General features: G+C 38.4%; 2 protein-coding genes across 8 annotated transcripts in view; one reads left to right on the top strand and one right to left on the bottom strand.

Moving 5' to 3' along the window:
- The window catches only part of Ermp1 (endoplasmic reticulum metallopeptidase 1), a 58,463-nt gene extending 54,821 nt beyond the window's left edge, over nt 1-3,642 (top strand). For all 3 annotated transcript variants that reach the window (XR_013048061.1, XR_013048058.1, XR_013048057.1), the window contains one exon: nt 2,069-3,642. The gene's annotated coding sequence lies outside the window, so the exon portion shown is untranslated. The remainder of the gene's footprint in view (nt 1-2,068) is intronic.
- The window catches only part of Ric1 (RIC1 partner of RAB6A GEF complex), a 99,398-nt gene that overhangs the window by 6,312 nt on the left and 72,394 nt on the right, over nt 1-20,692 (bottom strand). For 3 of the 5 annotated variants that reach the window (XM_076561986.1, XM_076561996.1, XM_076562004.1), the window contains 11 exons: nt 19,836-20,039; nt 15,212-15,250; nt 14,809-14,919; nt 13,308-13,397; nt 12,253-12,413; nt 11,222-11,360; nt 5,756-5,884; nt 4,576-5,304; nt 2,284-2,442; nt 2,059-2,195; nt 281-567 (listed from right to left, as the gene is read on the bottom strand). In XM_076561986.1, coding sequence (XP_076418101.1) covers nt 281-567; nt 2,059-2,195; nt 2,284-2,442; nt 4,576-5,304; nt 5,756-5,884; nt 11,222-11,360; nt 12,253-12,413; nt 13,308-13,397; nt 14,809-14,919; nt 15,212-15,250; nt 19,836-20,039 — 2,185 coding nt within the window. Of the gene's footprint in view, nt 1-280; nt 568-2,058; nt 2,201-2,283; nt 2,443-4,575; nt 5,305-5,755; nt 5,885-11,221; nt 11,361-12,252; nt 12,414-13,307; nt 13,398-14,808; nt 14,920-15,211; nt 15,251-19,835; nt 20,040-20,692 lie in introns of all 5 variants that reach the window. The other 2 variants (XM_076561992.1, XM_076562000.1) reach the window with 2 other exon arrangements.

The following is a 20,692-nucleotide window of genomic DNA, read 5'->3' as shown; positions in this document are numbered from 1 at the left end:
CAGGAGCTTCTACATTCAGACAGTTTTAAACCTGTTCATAATTTAATAATGGTTACATCTGTGAGTTCAACTTCAAGCCCAAAAGACTTAAGAGATAATAGTCTCTATTTGATATGTATCTTTGGCCAAATGGTGAATGTTCCAACTAATGTACAAAAAGTTGGCTTTTATTTGCTTAAATTTGAATGAAAAGAGTTCCTTGACTGTCTACCAATGGTAACATGTCTAAATATCTAAAATAAAATACAATTTTTGTAAAACTGTCAGAATTCCACATTACCTGTTCGGCACTTTCCATTTTTGAAAGGGGAACTGATAGAAGAGGCCGGGATAATGGGAAATGGCCACAGGAAATCCTTGTGAAGTCTCTTCAGGGCTACTACAAAGTTGTCTACACGAGCAGCTCGAGTACGTTCTTTGCAAAGCCAACTGATTAGTTCGAAGCCTAGCTGGGCTGAAAAGCAGCCAAGGTCCTTTAACCGCACATCTTCTAAGAGACGCCGAGCATGTCTCCACAGCATCATGTCAATATACATGTTCTCAGCACAGTCACTGTCTTTGCTCCATCTGTAAGAAACAGAAGAAAGCTAAGGAACAACCCGCTGAAGAACTCTACACACTTTCAGGAAGCATTGATAAAAGTTGAAAAGGAAATAAGAGATCTAATATTTAACTGTGCCTGAACAGGAAGAAAAACTTCAGGGCTTCTCTATATCATACCACAACCTATTAAACATAAGACATTTTTAAATTCTGAGACAGGGTCTTACTATGTAGTCCTGGAATTCACTATATAGACAGGTTGGCCTCGAACTCACAAAGCTAGATCATCCTGTCTTTGCCTCCCGAGTGCTGGGACTAAAGGTGTGCATAACCTTGCCAGGTACAAAGTTATCTCTTAATATATAGGATCGAATATATGGAATAAGAATAAATAGGAGGCAAAAGAAGTCAGACCAGGAAGAGGTGGTGTATAATTGAAGGGGGAAAAGTAGAGTAAACAAATAATGCATTTGTAAATCCCAATAAAAGAGGGGAAAATATAAAAGAAAACCTTTCTACTTGAGTTATCTAGATATATGAAAACAAAACTTATAAAAATTAATGACAAGTAAATATAGTTTATCATCTCTCATAGATATGAGTAAGTGTGTAGCCAGTTTGGTAATTGAGTAGTGGGTTCAAAGTGAGAAGCAGAGAGCAGCAGAGAGCCTGGCATCGGAAGCAGGCCTTCTCAAATTCAGACTTTACTCCACTTTCGATTAGTCGTGTGAACGTAATCGTCTTTTTCTGAGCCTCTGTTTTTTCACCTGCACAATGATTAACAACCCCAGAATTTTAAGGATTAAGACCTAAATATGCAAATGCATGGAACAGTGCCTGGCATTTGAGCTCTTGGTAAGGTATTAACCAATATTTAAACTCAGAGTATGGTTGGCAATTGTTGAGAGTCCACCACAGCTGTGTTTTACAGTGTGTTTGTATTGGGGGAGGAGTGTTAATGGCCAGAGACAGGATAAAAAGTAAAATATCATAATATGTGCCCAGAATTGCAGTAAAAATGTAAATAACATAAAAGAAACACCTAGGGAGGAGAAAACCTAATTGCCAAGAACAGGGAACACCAGAAGCAATGGAAGGAATTCACAAGCCAGAGAAAATCCCACCCATCTGTCACCATCGCTCTGAGTCCACAGCCACACTGCCAGACAGTTTTCCATTAGGAGAGATGTAGTCTGTCTTCAGAATGCTCCAGTCCTTTAGCTTTCCCAATACCTAACATTTTGTTCTGGTCCTCTGTCATCAGAATGATGTTAATTTACATTCATTACATTTAGAACAAGTGCATCTAGAGTTACTTTAGTACAAAGGCATAAAACTTACACAGAACAGGAGTGAACTTAACAGGAAAGAAAAAGATAAAAAGACACCTTCTCTAAGTCTTTTGCAAATAAAAAAATGATTTGCAACTGAATTAAATATTCTCTTAAGACTTAATTATACAAATGCCTTGAAATGCAATGCTCTGAAAACTGTAATTGTTCTTTATTCTTTTACCTTTTTCCAGAAGGACCAGATGGCATACTTAGTGTTTTCTGTAAGCTGAATTTACCAGGAGGAACATTTTCAGCTGACTGAGATAAACTGATGCTCCGATTCCTGAAGAACTCAAATCCTCCACTTGAACTGGGCTCCTGCGGTCACACACAGCATACAGTAGTTTTAGCCAAAGATGCCCTGTGGGTGTATGCCCTAAAGAAGCTGTACAATTCTGCAACTAACCTGAGCTGTAGGTGTGGAGGGAGGGGTCTCAGCTTCTCCAGAACCAATGGCTTTAAGAAATCGAATCATATGTCGACACAGGTCCCATTTGCCTTGTTCCAGTGCTGTGTTGAACAGGAGGGTGGCATGCTGCCTGCTAACTGCAGGGACTTCCATATTCTACACAAAGAACAAGGAAGACGACAGTCCATTTATAGGATACAATCTGGAAGACAGAGCGGTTCTTTTCTCGATACTTCCCTCAGCCCAAGGAGTTAGCTGGCTGGGAGCAGTTGAATGCTGAGACTAAACGGAGCAGTTAAAGGACCGCATGGGGAAAGAGGCAGCTGCTCGCTAGGAGTGTCCTTCCATGACTCACTGCACTGCTCCGTGTTAGGTGACCAGACACAGCTTACATTCCTCGTGCCTTCCTTTCTCTTTACTGTAAAAAGTTACATCATTCCCAGTTGACAGGGTAAGAAAAAACAAAGGTCTCTCAATTGTTTAAGGTCAATAGAAAAGCAACATCAATCTAGTATTGCCTGACTCCAAGACACTTGATCTGTCTCCTACAGTGTCTTCTGAAGAGCTGACAAAAGGTTTGCTCCAGCAGGACCAGGCAGCACTATCACCCACTGGGCATGGCCTGCACTGCCTTCACACTCTGGCCCTGCAGAAAAGCTGCCTGCAGGCTGAGCTTCCTCACCGCCCCTTTCCCACCAACCTAGGCAGTCTGAGGGAGGAAGTCCCCAACTCCACAATGGGAGAGCAACAAGGGTCAGCAGAAGGAGAACACAGCTACCCGGACTTTCTTTTTATGAACATTAGGACCGACTAGCCAAATGAATCCCAGAAGCTCAGGGCCACGAGCCTCTGCTTGAGTATCTCCTCTGGTTTCCGTTCATTGTCATGAAGTTAAATAATGTCATCAAAAGTTTGCTTCAGTCTGAGATTCAAACTGGGTTTATGTTAGCTTGTTGTATAAAAGAAAGAACTTTAGTGTAGCCTTTGAAATCCACATCAGATTTACAGTAGTAACAAACTTTCTAGCCCTTTTATCAGATATATAATGAAATGAATTTTCCAGGGTCTCAATATTTTGAGAAAAATGTGTTATGAAGGTCATTATTGTGGCAGTCCTGAACCTTCTTGGCTGTCCATAGAAAGGCTAAGATTGGATGCTGTATTAAAGTTATTCAGAATCCTTTCAGCAATTTCACATTGTAAGAAAAAAAATCTATTCTTGTGGGTAATGATGCACTAATGTCCAAAGTACTATGTTTTTCACTGTTACTGTTTCTTACATCAGTCTAATGTAGTATTTCTAATGGAACATGTACATCATATATATATTACGTATAATAAAAAAAATTCAGCTGAGATGGCTCAGTGGGTAAATTTCTTACTATGCAAGCCTGATAACATGAATTCAGAATCTGTAAAAAAAAAAAAAAAATGCCTGACACAGCAGTTCATACCTCTGTAGTCTCATGGAGCCCAACTGATAAATGGGAGGTGGAGACAGGAGAATCTGCAGAAGCACAGAACTCTCCTGGCTTCTACAGTAGTAAAAGGCTGGACACACGCTGTCTCAAACAAGGTTGAAGGTAAGGCTCACTACTAGAGATTTCTCTTTCACATGCATGCCAAAGTATGTGTATACCTGAATGTATGTGTGTGCGAGCACATACACATACACACACTCACACACACTCTCTCTCTCCCTCTCCCTCTCTCTCTCTGTAGCTAGAGTTTTCCTGCCTGGCCAAGGCTGAGACAGAGAGATGCTGCCAGCCGCCATGATGAAAAACAACATGTTAAGATTCCGGTAAGCCACGTGGCAACTTATAGATGAATAGAAATGGGTTAATTTAAGATATAAGAACAGCTAGCAAGAAGCCTGCCACGGCCATACAGTTTGTAAGTAATATAAGTCTCTGTGTGTTTACTTGGTTGGGTCTTGGTGGCTGTGGGACTGGCAGGTAAGAGAGATTTGTCCTGACTGTGGGCCAGGCAGGAAAACTCCAGCTACAACACTCCTTTACACCTTCAGTCTTACTTAAAACTATATTCTAAAATCATTAATCTGTTTTAGGTCTATTTAGGGATAAACAGCCAAAATACTTTTGTAATGTAACTTTTATAACATTCAAGGAAATCTGTGGTCATTTGGCAAGCTTTAGCTCTTCAAAATGAAAGATAAACACAATAGAGAAAATATGACCATTAACTCCATAAACACCATCATAGGACATACCTTCCCCTCTAAACTAAGATCACTAATTCTTATCCCTTTATAAGGAGAACTGTTACCTGTAAGATAATAAGGTAAGAGGCAGCTGTGTCCAAATCCTGAGCCATCAAACATTCCTCAAATAAGTCCTTGGGGTTTCCAACAGCTGCAAAAAGGTAATTCCACAGAGCATACTCAGTCTTCCTGGCACAGTGCACAACTGTCTGCAGGAAAAGGGGGAACTCGGTGATAAACTTTGCCACGGTGGGAAGCAGAGGATCGGGAATGGGCTCCCGTGAGGTAGCTTCTTCTTCCAGCACTTCATGGAGCATGAGCTCCAGCACGTGAGGGAAGTAAGGTAATGCAGCACAGGACTGGGCCAGCAGCAGGGCTTGCTCCCCAAGGTTCCTGACCAGAAGCTGACGGAGGATATGGTGGAGGTAGATCTGAGAGGTTCTCTCCACAACACAGAAAGGGAAGAGCACCTCCAGCTGCTCCCTAGCACTGGTCCGTGTATACAAAGAATCATAGAGTACAGTGTCATTGACAGCACCAAGGACCAGTGCATCTTCAAACAGCACGGCCAGGGGGTAAATGTTGATGTGGAAAGGCAGCATGATCCGCTGGGACAAGAAAGAGTGGGGCTTGCGGTGATCCCTAGGAAAGAGGGGGAGCCACACTTTCATCCCTGCACCACCGCAGCTCAGCCAGAGGGCCTCCAGAAGGTGACGCTTTTGCTTCTTTGCTCGACAGGTAGTCCAGACATTTTCCACCGACTGGGCTAGCACAACTGGGGGACAGAACGGCAGCTGAAGGAGGAGACACAAGAATTGCTGGGTTTGGTTTTCCTATTGAACATGTAGGTTCTACTAAGTTCACAGGTACTAGCTTTGTACACTTTCAGAACTAGTTTTTCCTTGTTGTTTTTAAGTAGGGACATTTATTTAGAATTAGAGATAAAAGCAGCAGTAGTCTTTCCAAGGATATGCATTGAAATATAAAAGCAAAACCCTATGTAGCAATCTCTTTATTTTCCAGTACACAAGTGGAATTGACGAATCTGTGCCTAAGCAGTAGAATATCTGGAAAACGAGACACTGTCTTATTTTGGGACTTGCCCTTCAGTCTTCTCTCTTAGCCCAGTTGTAAGATGAATTTTATATTTTCTTAGCTTCTAAATCACAACACACTGCTTTCTCCTCACATTTCTCTATTCATAAAGCCTAGCCTCATAACTTCTCAGGGCTTGAAATGCCTTACATTTTTACTCACGAGTTTCCTTTGGTTAGGGTTACTGTCCTTTTCCCGGATTTGAGGGCCTGACCTGTCCCTCTGCATCATGATGAGCTGTCCTGCAAGGTTCAGCATTATGCTCTCTGCATCACGAGCCTGAAATTTCGGGGAGAGAAACTCATCATACTAATGTATAGACGTGTTCTTAGCATTCCCTCGCCACCTAGTAGTATTTAAAGGTTAAACAACCAACGACAGTTACTGGGTTGCACTATGTAGAGCCACTTGGCTAGACTGTGGGAATAACAAGTTTCCTGGTTTTGAGGGAACAAAGCATAGCATTGTGCGGTTAGTGACCAATGAGTACAGAAACTGAATTATTCTGCAAGAACTAATTAACTGGAGGTCATTTTAGTCCTCTAGCCGGCATCACTAGAGAAGGTGGAAAAGGACATGGAGAAACCCGGAAGGTCAAGAGGTCATGGGCAGTAGGGAAAGGGCTAGTATTCTAACTGCAGCATGAAGTGTAAATGAAGACATGAGCTAGGACCCTTCCATTGGGAAACTCGAGAATGATCTCCTAGTTGCATGGCAACAGATCTTCAAGGAAAGCTTGAAAAGTCAGTCAATAGGGCAGTAGGATATAAACCACCACACATGCCTCTCAAACAAAAGTATCATAAAAAAAATTCTATTTAGTCAGGAAGAATTACTATATTGATTTTAGGAATGAGGAACTAGTTTGCCATTTTATTATGGATGTTTCAAATCAAATTCCAGAGTAAAGAGTCTACAATTATTACTGTTTAACTCCACCACCCTGCTTAAACAAGCGCCTAGTAGAGTTTGAGAAGCACTGCTTTCAACCAACTCTCAGATAAATTAAGTATTTTCACCTGTAAAGGGGAAGATTATTTTGCCTTAAAAAGCAAACAGAATTTACTGCTGACTTAGGTATGAAAAACCAGAAAAAGCATGTCTGAACTAAAGACAGTTCCAAGGTACAAAATCTAAGCGAGGTATTGGAAACCCTGAGTTTGGTGCTGGAGTGACGGCTCAAGTGGTTAAGAGCATTTCCTGCTGCCAGGGCCCTGGGTTCTGTCCCCAGCACCCACACTGACCGCTCACAGAGGCTTCTCACTCCAGCTCCAGGAGAGTCAATGCCCTCTTCTCAATTCCTCCAGCACCTGCATTCACAGGCACATACCCACAGGTAGACACACACATGAAACACATAATTACAAATACTAAATCTTTTTTGAAGAGTCGTGGACATTGGCAAGGAGGAAAACTCAGGGAATGGCAAATGAGTTTCTTTTCCCCCATTCACCCACATTAAGCTGGAAAGAACCTTAAATTTTCAAATAGAAATGTGTGTGACAATTGAGCAGAGAAGTGTTAACCTAAGTATTATGCTAAGGCTGGCAAGCTGAAGTAGATGAACTTCCACAGTACACAGAAGGAAAGGGCTGGGGCCATCACCTGAGCTCTCCTAGAACAGAAGTAGGGAAGCCTAAGGCTACTCAAGCTAAAGAGGACTCAGAGAGAGAGGGATAGTACTATTCTGCGGTTGTACTGTGTCTCAGATTTGATAGATACCTGCTGGATCAATCAGTTTAAGCTTTCAGTATCATTTAGGGCTCAGCCAAAGGAAAAATCAGCTACCCTATTGTGCATGTTTTTTTTTTTTAAATAATTTTGCATATATTTGCCATTTTATTGTGTGTATATATAGAAGACCATATAGGAAATTGATATTTGTAATAGTGGATTTGTTAATACTTTTTACATAACATTACTGTAAATTGTAAACAGATTTTTTCTCAGGATTAGTTTGAAGAATAATCCGAGTTGTCATTCTAACACTCGTGCGCAGGGAAGTGATTAGCTCTGTTCCTCAATTTGTTTTCCTCAGCATTGAAATGACTTCATTGAACCCGTGTGACCTGCTGCGAAATTCTTTCCTCTCTAAAGAAAAGGCTTATGGTGGCAAATGATGTTTATTTTAATTTGTAAAAAAGAAAAAAATGTACTATGTACTTTGTGTCTACACTGAACATTCTCTCGTCATCTCCGAGAACTAACTCAGCTGTTCTAAGTGCTGCTGTCTTCTTGGCACTGGGCAGTAGCAGGACTGTGTGTTTCCTCCGCAGTCTCTTTCCCTCTCCTCTTCTTCCAAAGGGAACAGGAGGCCACCCTGGGCCTGGGCTGTTCCTGTCAGTGTGACGACCTCTAGCCACAGACCTCACATGCTGGCTCCCCGTCGGGGAATCGAACCCCAGTCTCCCATGTGTAAAATCTTACCCTTCTTCCTGTGGTGCTCCTACCTCTCCAAAAGAGACCTACTTCCTGTGTGTTTGTCTTTAATAAGACGGTTGGTTACATCTACACCCTATGTCATCTAGTTTTATAATACTTAATGTTCTTGCTTGTATCTGAACTGGCAAGCTGCAGATATAGCCCAGTGATACAACACTTGCCCAGAATGTGCATGAAAGTGTGTGTCTTTGGATGTCTGTCATAAAAAAAGAAGACTCTTCTAATAACATGTAGGAATGAGCTCTCAGATAGAAGACAATGCAGCTAAGTGGCAGCAGGGAGAGGAGGACAAATGTGACACACGGATTAGGACACGGCGTTCACCTTGAAAGGACTGACTAGAATTTACTACAGTATGACTAATTTTCATAATGGGCCTTGGGCACACTAGCTAAATGCTCTACCACTGAGCCATATAGCTCCTCACTTCATTTTAAGCTGGTAGATTTCACCATTATATTTCACTTATTTCCATAGAAGACTATATGTCTTTTCTTAAAAAAGTGGCTATTATTACTAAACAGTCTTAATATTTTTATTGACATTATTATAAATGATTATAATAATATTCTGGGGCAACTTCACAAGTTTTTAGAAAAAGAAGAGCTACCTGTATGATCAAAATTCTAAGCTTAGAAAAGTCAAAACATCTTCTTGCCCTACAAGATTCCTGGCAGATGATCCTACATGGGAGTCTGTGGAGTTTAACAGGGAGCTTACACTCTTTCATGAGAGGCATCCGACTGTAATCAGTCTCATTATTTGTTTTTAAGGATGATGATTATTAAAGCAAGACTTGCCTTGTAGTGCTGTGGCCTCAGGCTAACTCTTATTACATTTCAACTTTTGAATTTGCTCGTCACTAAGTTAGACATCTATAAAGCCCTCTTAAACTGTTGCACCCCTTATTAATGATGCTATTGATCACCATTATATCTGACTTTTATAAAGATTTTCCCTCTCTAAATCTTGTCAAGGTATTTTAAAGCAAAATACTATGCCATCTATTCTCTGATACCTAATATCCAATCCTAAAATGTATAGGCATTTACATTAAACTACAGTGTTAATAAAACAATAATTTTTTTGGTTTTTCTCTCTCAATTCATATTTACCCTTAATTATTACAATAGTGCTTTGTAATAGTTGATTTCAATGAGGGTACATATAAGCTTAAAGGCTTGTTTCTGTAGCATAGCAATATGGCAGTTTGCATGAGACTGGTCCCCATAGGCTACTATATTAGAATGCTTGATTCCATTGATAGCATTGTTTGGGAAGGTTTAAGAGGTGTTGCCTTGTTGGATGACTTGTGTCACAGTGGTCAGGCTTTAAGGTTTCAAAAGGCTCAAACTATTCCCAGTATTCATTCATTCATTCATTCATTCATTCATTCATTCATTCATTCTCTCATTCTCTCTCTCTCTCTCTGTCTGTCTGTCTCCTGCTTGTAGATCAAGATGTGAGCTCTCATCTGTGGTCCAGCAGCCTTTTGCCTTCACTCCTCCATTATAGACTCAAATCCACTAGAACTATAGGCCAATTAAACTCCTGTAAGTTGCTTAGGTCATGGTGTCTCATCACAGCAACAGAAAAGAAACTAAGACAGCGGTAATCATTTTCTTCATAAATGCAGCTCACCAACACTGCATTGGGTGGTTCATTTATAGCTAACCTATGGACTGACAGTCTTCTTCCTTGTGGTAGAACTATACTAATTCTTTATCTCTATAATTCCTGAGAATGGAAGATGATTCTAGACACTTAATTCATTTAGGTTCAATGTTTTTGGTAAAAAGTCTTCATATGAATTTCCTATTATGCCAACTTAGGAAACAGACTAAATTTGTTTCTTCCCTACTTTTAACGATACTCTGATATCTAAGGCTTGGGTGTGAGGTAAGGTTTCATCCAATAATGATCACTGCTGAATCAGTAGTTTGTTGGGACATAAAATGGTGACTCTTTAATTCTCACCTTTCCTTAAACTCTTGTAGTGGGAATTGTGTGAAAGAGGACTAGTTGGTTACTATGACAGAGCTTACAGATGGAATTGGAGCTGTGCTGTAAGGAAGAAAGCAACTGATTAAGTTCAAGAGGGAGACCAGAACAGTTAACGAATACAGAACAAGGATGACATAGTTGGTGATGTGAATTACATTATTCCATATAATGAGAAATGAGTAGGCCGGTCCCAACCAGAACTCTGATAGATAAGAGCTGATAACAATGTTAAATTAACTGCAGTGGAAAGAGGCTCTCCAATAAAGCAGTTAAAGTTTCCATAATTTTATGAGAATGCTAAAGTTTAACGTATACCTAAATTAGAAGGGGGGATGGAGCAGATAAGAGATGACAAATCTCCGTATTAAGAATTTCCCTTTGAGAACAGGTTCCCAGCTGACAGACATAAAGTTTTGAAACTGCTGCGGTAGCAGAAGCAGCCCTGGGACAGGTAACAATTACAACCAGGTGTTGGGAGCACCATGTACCTGGTTACTACACCCACAAACTATGGGATTCTATTTCCTCTTCCCTCCTAACTGTCACGAGTCTCCTACATGCTAAATTCATTTTCCTTCTCTCCCCGCCCCCCATGCTCAGGCCACTAACACCACTCACTACAATCAGCACAGCATCCCTCCCAAATACTTCTTCATGAAGTTTTGTTCCATGTTCATTTTCCTCTGTAGAGAATAAACTCTAAGATTTGAAATGAAAGTCTAAAGCTACTAATATTATCTATAAGACTTGTCTTCTGTCATACCTAGGCTCTACTCACTAACATTTTTTATCCCTCTGATTATATCCTATTGTCTCTTATCTGTAAACCTTTGCATGACTGCCTGAATTTCCTCTTCTTTGCTTAGAACACTCCTACTTCTCCTCCAGGCTTCAATTTAAATGGTATACAAAACTCCTCTGACTGATTATACAGACTACTATCAGGTTCTAGTATATGCCCTCAGAACAGTTTATATATGTATAATTACTTGTTTAAGGTTGACCAGAAACTGGTCTGTTTGGCTTGCCACTAAAACTCAGCAGCTTCATGCAAGGTACATTGCAGACACATAGCATGAATATGCTGAACAAATAAACAGGCCTTAATATTGACCTAAGACACTAAAGACTGAAATATAAATTCCTAAGAGTTCTGAAAATGCACTGTACCTGCTGTGGCATTTTCAAGGTGATTCCATTCTCTGTACTCACTGACGTCAGTGTGACAGACACTACCAGGAAAGGATGAGGAATGTACCGTGACATGGAGACCTCCTGAAGAACCTGAACACTAGCCGTAATATTCGAACTGTAAAAACAAAAAAGTTCATAGCTCAACAATGTTCATATATTTTTTTCTCCTGTCAGCCACCATTACAGCACATTTTACGTCTACAGCAGACCCAAATGTCTTCTCCCTATTGCCCTCTCCTCCCTAAATACTCTTCTGTCAGGATTATTAATGTTGAGGAACCTAAGGAACATATACAGAAGTAAGACAAGAAAGGCAGTAAAATGTTAGAAAGCAGGAAAAACAAAACCACAACAGAAATACACCCCGAAAACCAGCAGCAGGGAAGAAGCTATATGAATAGAAATAAGGGAGTTGGGGTGGGGGGTGGGGACAACTATTTGGTTGTAAAATGACAAAAGTTTAACTATTGACATAGTAATGTCTTAATTTTTTATCTTTGCATTACTGACCCCTCATAGTACTTCAGCAAATATATAATTCATGTCCTTATTAAACAAATATACTTCTAGGAACACAAGAAAACCCAAGAAGTATGGCCTACATGCTGTATGCTGACTAGACATCACTAATATAAGGCTACATGTAACGCAGCAGGATTTCAGTTTGTGTGCTGCAGACTACAACATCTACTGCAGCAGGGATTAGATGCTCTTTCTAAGAATGGTACCTTCACTTTCTCCAGGTGTCTGGAGAGTAGGATAGTTATTAGCCATTTACTTGTACATTGTGAAAAAGTATCTAAGATTTATCTCAGCTAAAATTATATGCCCACCCCCAATAACACTGGAAGACAAGCTCAAGCAGTTAGTACAGGTTCTTTCTCTTTTCTTCGCAGCTTCTACTTAAATATCAAAACTCGTTATAATGAAACAAAATACGATGGAGAAAAGCTTTTAGAAAACCTAACAGAGGAAACATAAACAGGAGTGAAAGACTTACGACTTACCCATCGAACTTTCTTTCAATACTGTAAAGGCATATTGAGCAGTCTGCTCTAAACACCACCACCATGTCCCGGAAGACACTCAGCAGTAATGTTTCTGCTGGTGCTCTGGTGACATGAGCAAAAGCATTGTCCAGATTGGATGTTCGTAGGTAGAGTCGGAGCTGAAGGAAGGAGAGGAAAAAAAAAATATATATATATATATTCCCAAGAATGTTTGATATCAGTCATATTTTTATGTACAGACCACCCCCTTCCAACTCACTTTAAAGTAATAGGAGTTGAAAGGATTACCAATGATCTATCAAAAAATGAATAATGTTTTTATTTTGGCTAGCTAATTCTTTATAAATAACCAAAGATAACGTGATCAAGAGTAAATGTAATATTATGAGACCATGTTTCAGATCTGTGTATTCAAACCTGACTAATGAGACTACCATTTCCTCAAAACAACCATATAAATCAATAAATTAATAAAGCTATCCTTAAGAACAGTCATACTTATATATTTTTGGTTTCTAATGTTTTACTACCAATCTTTATAGATTACCTACTAGCTAAAAGATTATCCTTTTAAGGTTGATTTACTTTTTGAGACAGGGTCAATATTTAACTCACAATGGACCCGAACTCATAATCCTCCTGTCTCAACCTTTTGGGTATTATGATATAAAAGGTCATCTTACAAATTCAAATTGACACCTTAAAAACAACACAAATAACCTAAAATAGTAACTCTATTACTAAAATATGCTAAATTATCAGAATACTATGTTGTTCAGTTTTTTTTTTTTTTGTTTTTTTTTTTTGGTTTTTCGAGACAGGGTTTCTCTATGTAGCTTTGCGCCTTTCCTGGAGCTCACTTGGTAGCCCAGGCTGGCCTCGAACTCACAGAGATCCGCCTGCCTCTGCCTCCCGAGTGCTGGGATTAAAGGCGTGCGCCACCACCGCCCGGCTGTTGTTCAGTTTTTAATGGGTTATTGTCTACCTAAAATTAAATTCTGCTTAGCTCCAAAATTAAAAATCTATTATTTCTGAGGGAAAAAAGAAGTTACCTCTTCTTGACGGTCACTCAAGTTATAACATGCAAGCACCATAAAGTCATTCCACCAGGCCAAGCCACCAGTCACAATCATATTTTGCTCCTTAAAAGAAAATTTTAAGATGTATTTACCTTAATTATGTTACCCAAAATTTCAATAAAGTAACAAAACACTCTTAGAAAGCTCAGATTTTTTTCTGATTCATTCTCTCTTGCCTAAATTATTTTTTCAGGGTCTTTATTAATAATGTACCATATCCTATCTTTAAAAAAATAAATATTTGGCCGGGCGGTGGTGGCGCACGCCTTTAATCCCAGCACTCGGGAGGCAGAGCCAGGAGGATCTCTGTGAGTTCGAGGCCAGCCTGGGCTACCAAGTGAGTCCCAGGAAAGGCGCAAAGCTACACAGAGAAACCCTGTCTCGAAAAACCAAAAAAAAAAAAAAAAAAAAAATTACTATAAAGAAATGCCTGTGTCATTCAAAATATCTCAATACCAGATAGCAGCATAAATAATCCTACATCTAAAACAATCTGCTTTACATTCTGGCTTTCTTCTTCCTCAGATGAGTACCTGAATCCCAATCCTTTAACAAATGGTAGTATTAGTGTCCTAACTGGGTTTCTAAGAACAAAAAAGTATTTTTAAAGTGCCTGGTACACAAAAGACACCTACTTTAGTTTTCCTCATTTCTTTTCACAATAACTAATTCTCTCACCCTCTGACCCTCCATCTCCCTCCCTGCTACACAAATGCACATATCCCACACAGAATGATTTCTAACTTTGTAGACATTTAGTCTGACCACATCTGATAACTCAATCTTACAGATAATATTAAACTCTAAGTTAAACAATTATTGCTACTAATTGTTTTTTTCTTCTTTTCATGTCTACGTGCCTGTCAAATGTTATGTATATACATATATGTGGGTGTATAGATGTGTGTGTAGGGGGTGCATATAGACCAGGATTTGATATCTGGAATACTCTTTGATGGTTTTTCTATTCTTTGAGGTAGCATCTCTCAACGAAAGCCAAAGCTGGCTACTAATATGGCTAGTTTCTCCAGGCTGCTTGTTCCAGGGATTCCCCCAGCTCTACCTCCCAAGGATGGCATTACAGGTGACTTGCCCTTTCCGCCCAGCATCTAAATGGCCTCTCTGGGGATTTGAACTGAGGTCTCCTTGCTTGTACAGAAACCACAAATGGCTGCGTCATCTCCCAGCATTTGTAAATGATCTTAACAAAACATAAAAAGCCAACTATCTCAATTCAAGATCTTTAATCAAATTATGAAGTGTTCTATCAAAACTGACTTATTGGCAATTATCAAATGTCAAGTCTCTCTCCCTACTTCTCTGTTCCTCCCAGAACCCATGAATATAGCAAGTGCTTTACAGGTGAGCTACATCTCCAGCCTCACTATCAGTTTTTTGGGTTTTTTTTTTTCTATGTTTTGTATCTTGAAATGTATTTTTGTTTAAAGAACAAAAACAAACAAAAAACTCTAACCTGAGTAATGTTTCCAAAAAGTTTCCATTTCTTGGTGAGTAAAGAGTAATGTGCAAATCCAAACTTGCCAGCAACAGCAATATTCTGTCCAAGATTATCAATAGCTGAAAACTGTTAAAAAAAAAAAATTAAAACTTCTTTCCTACAAATATATACACTGTATTAGGTACAAAGTACTTAATAAAATAGAAGGCGAAGAGACTACTCATAAATGTTTGCTAAGTGATTTAAATATAAAATGCTAAATTAAAATTTCAGATATTGATAGCTATATTTGACAAAAGTGTAGAGGCAATCCACTAGCAATACACAACAGATCAAGCATTAAAATTTCACTCTTATAAATCCACAAGGGCTCAACTCCCAGAATGACTACTACAACACCAACAAAATAACAACTCACCCGTATAGGCCAATTGCTTTCTAGATAGGTGCTGGAAATCTATAGGAAATAACATATCAGTTTGGTGAGACTTAGGAAATATACTTCAACTTACAACATTAACTTAGCAAGCATAAGATTCAGCTTCCTGCATGTTTAAGGTGCTAAGTAGTGGCTTTAGAAGCAGAGCCCTTGGAATTGAGCCTTTGTTTATGAACCAATATTTCACATGTTCTATCTTATCATTTCAAGGTTTAGACACCACACTTCCTCCCTCCACCAAAGCATTGCTTGTTTCTAATATTAAACTCAATACAAACTGACAAAGAGGCATGTGTGATGGCAGCCCCAAACTGCAGACTACAGTCTGTCTGCTGACACAGACCACCCCCAAACAAATGATAGCTTCAGCAAGAGTTCTGGTTTTTACTGGAAATCTTTAATACTTTTATACTGTTATGATTAAAAAAGCAATGCATATAAAATCAATCAATGTAAGTACAAACAAAAATTCTGTTGCTTGAGAATAGAAACTGGATTGTTTTTTATCCTACTTCTTGAGATGCCACTACCAACCTGTATGGATATGCTTATGTTTTCTATTAGGCTGTTCAACTTGATTGATCCACAAGAACCTTTATATAGTACAGATATTAAGTCTCCTTCTGAGGCATCAATGGTAAGCACAGTTTCCCATGATATCTAGTGTACACCTTTGTTCGTGGTGTCATTCTATCACTGGTATGAAACTTTCAAACTTAGACAAAATTCTGTGAGTTACTAATGTGAAGTAAGATTTAGCTCTACAGACTCTTTTGTCTCTCCTAGTCTACTAACTGGCTTTTGTGAGCAGTTGGATGAAGTGGAGTATGAATTAACAGAAAAACAGAACAACGGAAGAGTCTTCTGTTCCTAAAATAAGAAAAGCTTCAATTTATTCAAATTTACTTTAATTTGACTCAAGAAAACCAGATACATATTGAAAGACAAATCCAAATCAGAAAGCCACATAAAGTATAATCAAATCCAACAAAATTATGTAAAGATAAAAGAGAATTAAGTAAAAGCAATATACCCAAAGCACTTGTATCACTCTTGATCAAGTTAACTCATAAAGGGTTAGAAAGCAGTTATCCAGTAAGTCAACTTAAAAACAGATCTAAATTAATAGCTTTCAATTATTCAAAAAAGAATGTAACAGGTGTACCAGAGCAAGTAACCCATTATCAATGACACTGGGTAAAATAAATAAAAATCAAAAAACACTATAATCTGCAAACTTGGGCTGGAGAGATGGCTCAGCCATTAAAGGCTAGGCTCACAACCAAAAATATAATCTGCAAACTTTGATGTTTGATTAATTCCTATGAAATGTGATATGTGAGCTAGCATGTCACTTCAAAAGTGATTCCAACACAAAGTCTCAGTAAAAGCTTATCAAATTATCACACTCTAACGTATATCTCTACAGAAAAAAAGCTATTTTTTTAACCTTCAAAAGTCTATGACATACTACAAATTATAAATGATGTATCTTCAAAACCCAAATATAATTTAAAATTAATGGGTTTTTAATTTTGTCAGAATATTTTATGACCAGAACAAAGTATATATTTTTTCCCAGCATCACCTTTTTTGAGCTATGTGTCATCTGAACTTTGTCCTATATACTTAATGTTGTGTTAGAAATAGTGGAAAGAAAGAGGCAGCTAATAAATAAACCTGAGACATAAAGTCAGGGCACAGGCGTCATGCCACATCACTGGGAGACAGTGCTAAGGTACAGAGCGGACTCTCACTGTTCTTATAGCCTCTCTTCAATGGAAACTGTTTTCCTTCTTTGTTCCTGATAAACTCTCCAGCCTAGACTAGTTTTGTCTAACTAGTAAGACTAAAAGATGAGATTAGATCTTTGCCAAATACCACATCTTCCATACCTGATAAAACCAGGGGAAGGCGAGCAAATCACTTATAAGCAAAACAGCCTTTAAAATTCACTACTGATACTCCCCCAATGAAGTGCCTGATATTTACCTCTTACGTTTGTGACAGATAATCTTTCAAAATAGTTAGAGACAGGTTAAGTATACAATCAGTATCCTTAGAACATTAAAATAATAAAGACCTTTTAGAAACCAATGAACAGTACTTTCTAAATTTGCAACTAAGAAAACTAAATTAAAAAAAAAATACATAGTCTATACTGCCAGCTACTAACTTTGCTTCTAACAGCGTGTATGCATTTGGTTTGGCTAGAGACATTAACTAACAAAATCTTCTAATCTAGAAGTTAAGTTGTATAAAACAGAAGGCTTCAACAAACAAACAAAAAAATAGTTCAGTATTCCAGATGATGAGCAGAAAGCACAGAATTTGCTGGCGCTTATTAGATGAACTCTAAATTATCTAGTAAGCACACAAAACAGAAATCACACAAACAAATTGACTTTAATGGAGAATGTGGTCTTATCCCACAAGAGAGGATAAGTGGGAAGGGGAATGAAAGCACACCCCTCATTTCTCCAAGCAGTCAACATGACTAGGCAAAGCTTTAGCACTAATAAACACTACCCAGAAAGATCACTGTCACTCTGCACCCAATTGCCAGGCTCCAGTGTTAGCGAAGAGCAGAGCAATGCTAAAAAAAAATGGCCACAAGGGCAAATTATAAATTTCAGTACAAGGTCAACAGCAATGATATGATTCAACATTCAGTACCTGGATTTTTAAAGTATGCTGGACTTTTTACTGTGATGTGGACTGTTTTAAGGCTAGGTTGGCCAGTACCCCTTTGTGTGATGCTGGATGAGTCATAGTAACTTTCTGAGCGCCTGTTTCCTCATGTATAGATCCAGTTGGGCTACATGACCTCTAAGATCCTTCCAGCTCTAAAAATTCCATGAAATTTGAAACTGAAATTCCATTACAATTTAAATGTCTTGGGAGCACAACTGTGGCATTTTATGAGATTTTAAAGTATTTTTTTCTCATTAGGGTTTGTGAGGTCTCCAAAGCAGAATAAAGTTTTGGCATTTTTACCTTACTTTTTTGTGAACCACTTGTTTACCTTATGGTAAATAAATTAATCATCTAACAACTATTTTACCAAAAACATTTTATCTTTATTTGAACCTAAAAGAACAGAGATGGATAAGGAAATGAAAAGACTAGGTCAATCCACACTTAGAAAGCTCATCTGTGGAAATGAGCGCAGTTAGCTATCAGAGGACAAGCAGCCCTGCTGCGAACCGAAGTCCTAAAGTCAGTGCCATGTGCTTGGTTAGTGGAAGGCTTCATGGACTGCTAAGAATCACTGAATTTTTGAGCTGGAAGGAAATTCAATTTTGTTATTGCCTGATGGATTTTTTAGTTCCAGACCTACCTTCTTTGATCCTCTGCTCTACTTGGCTCTCTGGTAACACAGACCTGGCTAGGCAGAACTGGCATTGATGCTAGGTCAGTGTAGAATGAATAGTTCAAAGTATGGGGAAATGAAAATAGCAGAGAAATGGCTATAGGAGAGAAGGGAGCAGTGGAAAATTTTAGTCAAGGAAGTAGCTGATGCAGTTTTATATTTTAAAAAAATGTTACTAATTATAAAATGGTATGTACATTGCTTGATTCCATGAGTTTATTAATGTATGTTAAGTACATTTTCTTTTAGTGCATACTATAAGTCAATGTAGGAGCTATTCCTCCTTTAACCCTTCATAGAATGACCATTTTTCTGTCTTTCATTATCTTCATTCAAAACCAACTGAAAATAACATGAGAGCTGAAGTAAACTAGTAAGATAAAAGCAGAGAAGGCAAAGAATTATGGACATAGAAACTGATGAAAAGAAGCTAGTGTGGTAGTGTATATGTATGGTCCCAGCATTCGGGAGGCTGAGACAAGAGAATTGTGAATTCCAGACCAGCTAAACAGCAAGATCCTATCTTAAAAGGAAAGAAAAGGAAAAAGAAAATGAAGAAACTGACTAAAGGAAACTAATCCAAGAAAAGGCTCTGATCTACTTTAGTAGCAAAAGGAGAAAGAAAATGTTTAAGATTTTGAAACTATGCATACAAATTTCTTTCAAGAAATTTCAATTAACTCACTACACCAAATTAATCTTAAATGGCATCAAAATTTAGAATTAATCCATATCAAATATCAATCTGTCAAAATTGCTAAAAGAATCTAATTTAAATATGGTATCAGGATGAAACCATAATTTGGAAAAACATGAAATAATAATGAAATTATAAACACCAAGTTTCTCAAATGTTCAGAGGTTTGCAATTTGGGTCTACTGTTAAGTGATTAACCACCAAAATTAGAAAGTCAGCCGGACTGGGCACTGGTCAAATCACTCCTCTCCATGCAATGAATATACTTCAGGCTATCAAATCCACAGAGCTCGAGGAAGCAAAACAGAGGCTCAAAGTAAAACAATTATTTTTACTGAGGGGAAAAGAAGTAAACTTCTAGTTCTCGACACTATTAATGGTGAGGATATATTCTGTATCAAAGGGAAAAAAAAAGGGCAAGGAAAAAACATAAAGCATTGAGAGATAATACAGCCATGGAATAATTAAAAGCTGATTCCAAGTGATACATTACCAATGAATGAGTCACTAGTGGTCAGGAAATGAACACTGACCTGTACAACATGCCAATGCCGATGTCCAAGTAAAGTGCTTAACCCCTGAGACTCCAGACCTCCATCTGCAAATGGGCTCTTTTCCCGATTTGGCACATGATCAGTTCGTGCCAAAGAACTCTTCGGATTCTGGGTTTGTGAGGCTTCTCCACAGTTCAAGTATAAGCGATCTTCTCCCTGAAGCAACACCTGTTCTTGATTACTCTAGAAAGAGAAAGAAGGGCAGAAGGAAAAACAAATAAAATTACTCAGCACTGACTAGGGTCAATTAAGTAACATGCTGTTTTAGTTTTATTATTGAATGTGTATCATATCTCAACATTGATTTTTCTCCAGATGACAGAATCTACGTAATTATATTTAGAAAAGAGTCAATAGTTTAGTGATTTCTATTGTAAATGGAGTTTTCATAGAGTGTGTTTTGCTAATGCCCAAGTTTACAAATGTTTGAACAGTACCTTTTGGTAGAATTGCTAAATGGTCGTGCTATGAGAACTCCACCTGAAAAACTACATGTAAGTACACATTGTTTACAGTTGACCATGCAAATTTCAATGGATATTCAGACAAATGCAACAGCTCCTGTTTTTAGTTAATTGTGCCCTGGTTTTTAATTAGAGGGCCAGTGTTCTCAAGGTTGGAAAATTTCTTATATTCAAAATCAGACAGTGGTATCCTATTCCTTCCCATTTAGTCCAAAAGAAAATCAAGGGTGCTTTATTTGCTTTGTGTAAAAGAGAGAGAGAGAGAGAGAGAGAGAGAGAGAGAGAGAGAGAGAGAGAGAGAGTGTGTGTGTGTGTGTGTGTGTGTGTGTGTGTGTGTGTGTGTGTTGTACATGTATGTATGTATCTGCATGT

This window comes from Peromyscus maniculatus, chromosome 1 (genome assembly GCF_049852395.1).
Source record: "Peromyscus maniculatus bairdii isolate BWxNUB_F1_BW_parent chromosome 1, HU_Pman_BW_mat_3.1, whole genome shotgun sequence".
NCBI classification, from domain to species: Eukaryota; Metazoa; Chordata; class Mammalia; order Rodentia; family Cricetidae; genus Peromyscus; species Peromyscus maniculatus.
The sequence above is the reverse complement of the archived record's forward strand: the minus strand, read 5'-3'. Positions and strand labels throughout refer to the sequence as shown.